Source organism: Ochlerotatus camptorhynchus, unplaced genomic scaffold, assembly GCF_037179485.1.
Source record: "Ochlerotatus camptorhynchus isolate MF236.1 unplaced genomic scaffold, CSIRO-AGI_Acam_v1.1 ptg000268l, whole genome shotgun sequence".
Classification (NCBI taxonomy): Eukaryota; Metazoa; Arthropoda; class Insecta; order Diptera; family Culicidae; genus Ochlerotatus; species Ochlerotatus camptorhynchus.
In genome coordinates, this window is record NW_027040758.1 from 1219881 (window position 1) to 1230632 (window position 10752).

Consider the following 10752-nt stretch of genomic DNA (forward strand, 5'->3'; position numbering starts at 1 on the left):
GTACGCCCCTCGCTAAGATCAATTCAGTGCCAACATTTCAAAGGGGCGTAATTGCATTTGTAAACAATGGCTTTAGCCGTCGATTTCTAACGAATAAAAGCTCACTCATGAAAAAAATTACATCAGCAAGTACACAGCAAAAAAAGTTGTTGAATATTACATCGAAACTGATGCAACCAGGTCAATCCATCGGTTGTGTAATATCACATTGTACAATGTACATCGATTTTGCGAACAAAATTACATCCATTGATGTAATATTGTATCTGATTTTTGCTATTACATCATTATTTCATACATCAGCTGGAATTACGTTGATCGATATTACATTTTTTTTTTGCTGTGTAGAGGATTGTTTCCTCTACCAGCTGGCATTGTAATTTTGGAAAGGTAAGATTTCATTCGCGAGAAATTGACGGCTGAAGTCATTGTTTACAAAAGCAATAACGCCCCTTTGAAATGTTGGCACTGAATTAATCAATAGAGTTAGAATATTGTTTTTGATTCCAAAAACGAGTTGAATTTGAAAAGCACACCATGGTGGTTTGCAAACATAAAGGTGATTGAATCTCTGTTCGATTGCAATACTCTCAAATTAAATCTAGTAAGAATAAGAAATCCTCGGAAAAATTCGATTGGCTCCCCTAATAACTTTGAAATGGTTATTTTGCTTAACGACGTGTTCGGGGTATCATCCAAACCATTTGTGGAATAGTTCAATCATTTGGGTTATTGTTCGTTTCTGGTATTTTTTATTAGGGTCAAATTTTGACAGTTCATTTGGCTCAAAACATTCTCTCCGCCCATCTCTCCCTCTGAGTATTAATTTCTAGTTTAGACTAGGCAAGTCAAATGATCAACTCTGTTGGATTCAATAGGCTTGAATAGTTGAGCCTGGTTCAATTTTTTTTCCATTCAAGTGAGTTGATCAAGTCAGTTGAATGGCATGGTTTACACGTTCAAGTCAGTTGAATTTTAATGACTTGCCCTGTCTAAACCCAGCTTAAGAACTATCGACATGATGATATGGTTTCATAATTCCTTTACGGTGAGGTACCTACGGGAGCGAATTTTTACCTAAACATTGTAATTAAATTTGGTTTTCACTACGGTGTTAAAAAAAGTTGACGCTATCAATACAAACATCTATGTATTGATAGCATACTGATGATACTATAGTATGCGTCTATCGGGTAGCCCTTGAAGTTTTTGGCCTGAAAATCCTGTAAATGTTTCCTAATGCATTAGGAATGTTAAAAATGCTTTGTTCGTACCGTGTACCGTGAAGGAATTTTGAAACTATTATCATTTCGATAGTAGTTCTTACTTTCACCGCGAGGGCTAACTTTTGATCACCAATAAAATTTAGAAAAAAAAAGTCTCTCAAGATCGTGTTTTATTCACCATAGAAAATTAAATAAATTCCACCTAAACCTACCGGAACCCCCTTCCGTTTCCTAATACTATTCATCCCCCCGAATCGCCTTGTACTTGGCTATCTCGGTCGGGAAGGTATCGTCCAGCTCTTTCAGCAAGTTGCTCTTAAACTTCCGATAGGAATCGATCTTGCCCTTGACCTCTTCGTTCTTGGTCAGTGCCTTGTCGATGCAGTCCTTGGTGTAGAGCTGAGGATTTCGGCCCTGATCGATGTAGTCGAACACTTCCAGCGGTACATTCACGTCCACTTGGTTCTTGAGTTTGTCAATTTCCTGCAATCCTGTTACCAGCGATTGGCTGTGGAAAAAAACAGAGACAGTTACTCATTATGTTGCTATCTATTATGTTGTACTCACATCTTTTGGTTCAGCACGTTCTGGCCCTGCGGTTGAAAGTCGCTAACGATGATCCGGATCTGGCGCACGTTTTCGATGAACATTTCCAGGTGATTTTCTAGATTCTCCAATGGGGATGCCATTTCACTGCTGATGGTTCCGACGATGGAAAATGAAACTGCGTCCAGAAGCGAAGCGGATGATGCTTTTGTTATGATCCGTCTCCCGTGTGAAGAAAAACTGCGATGCTGGCAGTTTTGACAGTTTGTACGTACACGCTAAACAGGAAATTTTAATTTCAGATTGCAAGATGTGAGCCGATATCGATGTGAAAATTGACGGCACAGTAGCTCCCCGCTAAGCCGATGTTTCGAAAAGAAAAATATTTATTAGTATCAGGGTGTTTGGTTCCGGGTTTTACATATTTTCAGGGTAGGTACTCGAAAAAAAAAATTACAGTGAAATTTTCAGTGGAAACAATGCTCTAACATTAACATTTATTGTCGACAATAAAATGATTGTTATAATGTTGTACCCTTCCTAAAACAGCAAAACTGCTACCTAGCTGTACAATGAATGTACATAATAAAATGTTGTTACAATGATTTTTATCGTTTTTCTCATTTATTTTATTGTTAACATGATTCGATCATGAACAATAATGAACAACTCTATTACAATAAAAATTGTTGTTACATTAAATATTGGTGTGTTTTCACTGTGGGTTACTTCACGAACAATAAAAATAAATCTGATTGAAGCATGAAGACTATGAGAGGGTCAGCCACACTGCCAATGTAATCAAGATAGGCGCTGACCGATATCGGACTTGCTCTATTCGTTGCCAAGTCAGTTGAACGCCTACGACCAGATCGGTTTGAGTTGAATTCAACTCACCTGCCTCATCTAAATCCCGCTTAATGCAGACCTTTTCCGTGCAGTCTATAATCAAACAATAATAATAAACAAAAATTGCACCACTTGAAGATGTCAGGAAGGAACTCTCAGGTGGAAGCATATTTCATGGGCGATTCTCTCCAGTCGAATGCATTAACTTATCAACGACGCTCAATCACCAAGGAGACGTGACCTAGGGAGATCGAGTGCAGGGGAGTTGGCCTCCATTTCTTACAAGTTCCGGATCGAATCTCAATCCAATACCTGTAAAAAAAGGACTCACCCGTAACAGACATACCACCACCCCTTCTCTTCCCGGGAGATGTTTTATTTTTTCAATTTATTTTTAAAGTCGATAAGGTAGATCTGTCAAGCCAACACATACACTCTAAAGTACACTGTTATTTTTTTAATCAATAAATTCACCAACCAACAGTAAAATAACAATAATATATGATGTTATTGAAAAAAATTATATGGGGAAATCACGAAAATTTCATTGTTAAGATACTTAACAACCCCCCTTTTTTATTGTAAATTTTCCATTTACCATGAAATTTACTGTTTTGTACAACATAAATCAAGGTAAATTTATTGTAGACGCAACAATATAAATCATTGTTAAGACAATAATTTTCGTCTTATTATTACATTGTTTTTTAATGTATTTTTGCTGTTATTTTTTTCGGGTAGTTATGTTATGAAAAAATCCCTATGAAAAAAAAGGATCTGAAATAACTGCTATAAGTGATTCATGATAAAGCCTCTACACGGATAGAAATCTCCTTATACCTTTTGGCAAATTTCTATTGTTGATTATTCATAAAATGTATAAGTCAACTAATAAGCAGACGCCTTGCAAAAAGTTAATGAAGATAATGTGTCAAATGAAATGTATAAGCGGTCACACATACCTTTTATGCATTCTTATAGGACCTATGTGGTTTGTCTTATGGAATGTATAAGGTTGATGTTGCTCTAAGAGCAACCGTAACGGTCGTTGTCATTTGCGCGACTATTTTAACAGCGCACAGCGCTCTCATTTTAGTTTAGTCACTCTTCTCCACACCGGTCGCTGTTATCGCGTTTATCAATTTACTCGCCGTAGTCCGCACCGGTAGTGAGCATTTTGACATTTCTACGAATAGCAACCTTTCTCCCGCGCTGCTAAATTTGGTAACGCGCTTCTCACCGAGAAGCCGACTGCTATTTTAGATACTCGTATGGCAACCCCCCATACGGTAGCTGCGCTATGATGAGGGCTGCTAAAATGAGTTTAGCAGCGTACCGTTACGGTTGCTCTTACGGTTGCTCTATAGATTGAAATTCATGGGATCTTATTTTACTGACAATAATTACTTTTACCAGTAGCGATCAATTTGTCAGCCGGTGTGAAGAAGTTGGTCAGTTCTATATGAAATAGAACTTTATTTTTGGCTTCATTAGATAGATTTTCAGCCCTTTGGCTGGATCATCTTTAAAACAGAAAACTGATCAGGAATGGTAAGTAAATCCTATTTAATAACTGAGTATAACATCAAAAACTGAAAAACTTTATATCTCCATAACTGTCTTTTACAGTATCCTTGGGTTCCTAGGTCCTGGTGGAGTGACGTGATTGAAGAGAGCTGCAGTGTTTTTTCTTCTTCTTATCTTTTATGAATTAATAATGATTTATAATGAATTAATAATTAAATGAAATGCAATATTGTTTTGATCGATTATCAAAAATAAGATACACGAGCCAGATATGTTCGAGAATATGCTTTTGAATGAAGGAAATTTGATGATTATGTGTCAGACTGCTGATAACAAAATGTGAGAAACTTCAAATCCAAGTGTATCACAATTGAACGTGTAGTGTTCGAGAATAATTTATATTATAAGATTCACACATGAAATGGATGTGTTTAGCAATTTGCGCAAATCGAAGTGTGGAACACATAAGGGTAACGTGTGAATTTTTTTAAGTGTAAGTTCGCCAGATTTGCTTCCATACACGGCGAATGAGAACGACCCAAATTTGAGTTTAGTCAACTCATAAATCACATAAAGTGCAGGAACTCAGCTATGAGTAAATTTGCCTCATGTTTCCATGTTTTTAAATTTCCCAGGTTTTTCCAGGATTTTCCAAGGAAAAATTCCCGAATTTGAGAAAAGTAAAGATTGGATTCACTCAGTCTATTGGTACTACTCTAAGACTGATTTTTTTTTCGTCAATTTCCTCATTTTCCGGCAGATTTTTTAGGTTTTCCACAGGAAACCATGAGACAAATTTACTCAACGCTGAGTTTCTGCACTTTTAGCGATTATGAGTGAACTAAACTCAAATTTGGGTCGTTCTCATTCGCCGTGTAGAGGTTGAGTAAAAGTTTCCTCACATCGTATAACATTTTTTAAACTCTTTATTTGTTCCAAATTCAAAATAAATTACATTTCATTTTAACCTAGGTGCTCCAGTTACTAAAGTAACTTACCAGCCTTTATTGTTATGATATATATCTAAGTGTTTTTACATTGTTCCTGCCTTGGCAGTTCAGTATTTTAAACAGGTTTTTTAAACCTGCATGTCAGTATAACAATTGAAATCTTAAAAATAAAAACTAAAACTAAATCTTATCCAAGTATAAAGGGAATTATTCGTTGCAAATGAGGATTTCGACGATTTTTGCCGGAAATTATTAATTATTTGGTTGGAAATTTGTTCTAAAGTCTCAACATTCGAAATTCTATGTACCTCGGTAGTACTGTACCAGGGAGGCAACTTCAAAATCATCTTCAGAACTTTGTTCTGAATCCTTTGAAGTGCTGTTTTCCTGGTAGTGCAACAACTAGACCATATTGGCACAGCGTAAAGCATGGCCGGTTTAAAAATTTGTTTAAATATTAGAAGTTTATTCGACAGGCAAAGTTTGGATTTCCTGTTTATAAGAGGATACAAACATTTTATATATTTGTTACATTTGGCTTGAATGCCCTCAATGTGATCTTTAAAAGTTAATTTTTGGTCAAGTATTAATCCAAGATATTTCACTTGGTTTGACCAGGAAATTGGAACTTCGTTCATAGTGACTATGTGACTACTACTAGCAAAGATGAATACTAAGATGAAACTGTCCGAAGAAAAACTTTCTATTTTAGTGTCCTCTTTCACGGTCCCTTTCATCCAATGAATACCCCCCGTATTCAAGGTAATTTTTAGGTTTTACTGCCCCCTCGGTAGAGATGAAATTTTGCGCTCATTTTTATCAAAACAATCACACCAAAATCAGAGATGTCCCATTTTTTAATTACCCGATTATTGCGAAATTTTTCTTCATTTAGACTCGACCGATATCAATTTCGTCGTTACGATATTTCGCTATCGATTTCGCTCTCAATTATTTCACCTTTCTACGTACATCTTGAATATTGTTGACAGAATGGAAATCGAGTGAAAAAAAAAATGAAAAAAAGTTTATTGTTGTTTGTTTTTCGTGAAACTTTGAAGCCGCTCGAAAAGTTAGCTTTTAAGTGATTTATTTTAAACTGTTTTAACTGTTTTACAACAAAATTGGTAAGATTGGTGATTTGCAAACTAAAATTCAACCGATGTAATAATATCATCTTTGTAGGAACCTTCTGCAAAAGGAACGAATGGCTTCCAGAAGGGCATCCCGTAACGATGATGGTGAGGATGTAGACAAGGAGGATGGCAATGAGAACGAAGACCCAATGGCGGATCAACTCGATGACCCGTTATTCGAAGACGTTCAGGTTCTCGACTATGACTGGAGCGACCCCGACAGTGATCCAAGCCATGAGCAGCCTGATGCACCTGAGCACGTAACTCAGCCGAAAGGAAACAAATCTCCAGCGTTGTTCAACTGTCGACTGCTGGTGTTTCTGCGTGAATTTAAAGGTCAGTCCTCCGGAGCTCATATTGCGCACTGGAATGTAGATGGAAAGTCGCTCAATGACTTTAAGACGAAATTATGGGAGCTATGCAGACCACATCTACTTCGAGAAGTAATTTTTAATCAGCAAGACGATGGAAGCACGGTGCCAGCATGGATGGATACGGATTCTCCGGAAGAAGAAGATTTGGTGAGGTTTGCCATTTTTTACGAGAAGCAAAATCGTAAGTACACTTCGCTGGACAAACTGACCACCACGTTGCTTCAGAACTGGAAAGGAAAAGAAATTCAGGTAGCCAGGGTAGCCAAGAATATGCAGCTACAACTTTCATTAGTGAAGCATCGCATCGAAGCATTGGAGCAGCGTGGACGCATGAGTGATTCATTCATAAGTGCGATGGAAACTTCAATGGAAGTTTCCGAAGGAGAGTTCAGTCGACATATTGCTGGACAGATAGTTGACATGGAGGATGTAGACCACGAATAAGCCAACTTGCAAATGAGTTGAGATAACTTGTTTTAATGAATAAAGACAAATACATTGTTTTACTATATTTTCTATTTTATTGGTTTTCAAATACGAAAGATCAAAGAAATTAGAACTTTTCTGCATTGATTATGTTTCATTCGTCTGTTTCAATATTCTTGAAATCAGACACATCTGCAACCGAAGGATCAAATTTTCCTCCTCTCAGGTAACCACACTTCCTGAATAAGTTAGACATGTTATAATTTCTAAAGGTAGCCATCACTTCAGCTACTACTGGTTTAATTCCTTTCTTTACACATTCCTGATAGATAGCTTGAGTTTGTCGCTTGCATAATCCGAAAACGACTTCAATAGGGTTATAGAAGGGGCAATACGCAGGTAGAAAGATAGGGAATATTCCAAGTGATCGAAGATATTCTATGATTTTCGCACTGCAGTGAATTTTCGCTCCATTCAATATCCATATGGAATGTCTACCCGGATAGCACTGAACATGGCCCGTTTCCAGAGCAAATCGTTGGCAGCATTCAAAAAAGTTTAGTCGGTTGAATGTTCCGTTGGTAGAGAAGGCTTCAAGCATTCCGTTTTGCCCAATGAAACAAAGCAAGGATTCCCTAGGCTTCCGCACAAATTCTCGTCGAAACACTAAGCGGTGGCCTCGAACTCCGTAGCCCCTGGAGCGTAACATGGATCTGTTATCGAAACTAACCTCGTCTAAAAAGACGAGGTTGTGGTAGTCCCACTGAATGCACGAAATTTCGTTGAAAAAACGGATTACATCACTTTCCTTGATTTGAATTGCACGACGTTCCAAACATTTCCAGGTCAAACCAGCGTTATGTATGATGCGCCAAATGGATGAAATAGATATTGTCGTCTTGAACTCCTGCTGGAACCGCTTTCTAGATTCATGTAGATAAAGCGTAGGATTTTGTAGATACAGGTTTATCAACCATTGTCGTTTTTCGGGAGAAAATTTCACAGCATCCCTTTCGTAACTTCGGCGAGAATAGAATCCGTCCTCCTCGTATCGCATGATCCAATTTGTGATTGTGGACTTGTGTTTGTGATAAATTGTTGCTAGCCTGGATTTGGACAATCCAAGGAAATAATATCCATATAAAACATGATATATGGTATTCACTGACGCTCTCTGATCTTTCACAACGGAAATAATAGATGCCATTTTACGCAATAGTATTTATGAAATAGTTACGCTTTTAGTTGAACATCGATGTTCACTGACGTTTCTTTTATTTACAAAATTTTAATGATCAAGACACATGACGTAAATAGGGAAAGGTGGTAGCTTTTGACATTTGAACCATCTACGAGCTCCCTCAATTTCGTCTCTATAGTCTAAATATTCGTGAAAGACACAATAACAACTAATCGATTATTTTTTGTTCGCTGTGCTGCCATTTTTCGACCAATGAGAGTGCAGCACATGTTTGAAACGATCGGTGATGATCCTCTGGAGATATTAATGCTTATATCGGCATGATATAACCGATTACAAATATTTTACTTTTCGGTTCGTTAATCGATTAATCGATTATTCGCATGAAAATCGGCCATCACTAGATCATTTCAAATATATGGACCGTACATAAATAATGATACAATTTGAAAGGGACCAGGGCTAATCACAAATTAAGTCCCTACGGTAACTGAAATAAACACGAGTGTTCACCGGTTGCTACTAGGTTTCAAAGAGGAAGCTCTAGGCTTATGTGTAAATATTATAAGTTGAGTTTTGGAAGCGTTGGGAGAAATCTTCCATTTTTGTAAATAAGAAGAGAAAATATCTAAATTTTTCTGCAGTCTGCTGCAAATAACACGAAGACTTCTTTCTTTAGTGGAAATACCTGTGTCATCAGCGAACAAAGATTTAATTACTTACTTACTTAAATTTTTTCGCTGAGATTCCAACAGCCGAGTAATTCTGCAATTTATTTGGCTGAGATTCAGTAAAACAATTGCCGAGACTCAGCTAACAAACAGATATTTTGCAGAGATATCAGCAAAAGTAAATGCCGAGGTAATCGGCTGTTGGAGATTTTACCGAGCTTGATTAAGTGTGTAAGGCAAATCAAGGAGGTCCGAAGTGAAAATGTTATACAATATAGGCCCAAGAGTGCTACCAACAATCAATACGAAACTAACGATTTTAAATTGGCTCACTACTTGACTAGCCTATTGGTCCCAAGCAAACGATTAACGTACCCCATTCCAGTCGAAATTCTACTACTACACAATGTTTGTTTTGATTCGCTTTGAAAGTTTGACAGATAAAATGAGGGGTTAGTGGATTTTCCTATGTTTCGAGGGGTGGATCGATTAGCTTGGGACCGAAGATAGTAACAGAGGTGAGCCAAAAAGTTGAGCACGTTTCTTCGGGACCTGCTTGTCTTAGAGTTACCTCTATGGTGCTACCCTGAGGAACTCCTGATCTAACAGGTAGTCGATCAGATTTGGAATTTTGATAATTTACCTGCAGAGTTCTGTCAGTTAAATAATTTTGAACTAATTTCATAATATAAAGTGGAAAATTGAACTTTTTCTATTCAGCAATCAAACCTTCATGCCAAACACTGTCGAATGCTTTTTCTATGTCTAGAAGAGCAACTCCAGTTGAGTAGCCTTCAGATTTGTTTGAACGAATTAAATTGGTAACTCTTAAGAGTTGATGAGTACTTGAATGCCCATGGCGAAATCCAAACTGCTCATCTGCAAAATTGAGTTCGAATTGATGTGAAGCATCATTCTATTTAAAAGTATCTTTTCAAAAAGTTTACTTATTGAAGCAAGCAAACGTATTGGACGGTAGCTAGAAGCTTCTGCTGGATTTTTATCCGGCTTCAAAATAGGAACACCCTAATAAATTTGTTATGGTTATTTTGCTTAACGACGTGTTTGGGGTACCATCCAAACCATATGTGGAAAAGTTCGACTGTTTGGGTTATTGTTCGTTTAAAGTATTTGTTTATTAGGGCAACTTTAGAATTTTTCTCCTAACCGAATATCCTACCCAACCCTCCAACTCCGTAGCACTTATGAGGGTGTCGCTAAGTCGGTGGCCTCTCGTTAAGTAAGTACTACATCAACATTTCCTTCCCTATCCCTAGTTATGGTAAAGATGGGCGTGGCCGGGAATAGCGACAGTCATGCTTCTGTTACTCTTGTTTAGATTGGAATCAATGTTTACTCCCAAGCATTATTCCTGAAAGTAGTCTAGCTGAGAATTTCAGAAGAGACGTGAGTGTCGCTAGTATCCAATCTACGAAGTATATCATAACAACGTAACGTAACGTAACGTAATTAGGGCAACTTTAGAATTTTTCCATTTATCAGGAAAGTATGCCAAATGGAAACATCTGTTAAATAATTTTACCACGCAAGACAAGGTACTCTCTGGGAGTTGATGAGGATATAGAAAATTCCATCATCACCGGGAGCTTTCGTATTATGAAACTTTAACCAAATAAGTTCCCCAGGAAACATCAAAAGTATTTTCCCAAGAGAAAATATTCAGATAATCCCGAGCAACCTTATTCTCAATAGGACTAGTAAAACCCAAACTGAAATAATGGGAACTCTCGAATTGCTTAGCAAGTTTCTGAGCTTTTTCCAAATTTGTGATCAAAATTTAACCACCTTCTTTATGCGCTGGAATAGGCTTTTGAGGTTTTTTTTT

General features: G+C 37.3%; 1 protein-coding gene across 1 annotated transcript; it reads right to left on the bottom strand.

Moving 5' to 3' along the window:
* Positions 1–1410: 1410 nt before the first annotated feature.
* MED10 (mediator complex subunit 10) lies at positions 1411–1975 on the bottom strand. Its single transcript, XM_065227348.1, has 2 exons — positions 1794–1975; positions 1411–1734 (listed from the first exon to the last, which is right to left on the bottom strand). The coding sequence occupies exons 1-2, from the start codon at positions 1913–1915 to the stop codon at positions 1464–1466; spliced, it is 393 nt and encodes a 130-aa protein (XP_065083420.1). The 5' UTR covers positions 1916–1975; the 3' UTR covers positions 1411–1463.
* Positions 1976–10752: the final 8777 nt, after the last annotated feature.

Excerpts from the sequence above, each read along its gene's own strand:
- MED10 (XM_065227348.1), bottom strand. The coding sequence starts at position 1,915 with ATGGCATCCCCATTGGAGAATCTAGAAAATCACCTGGAAATGTTCATC. Across the intron at positions 1,735-1,793 it reads AACGTGCTGAACCAAAAGAT|CCAATCGCTGGTAACAGGAT; the intron begins GTGAGTACAACA and ends TTTTTTCCACAG.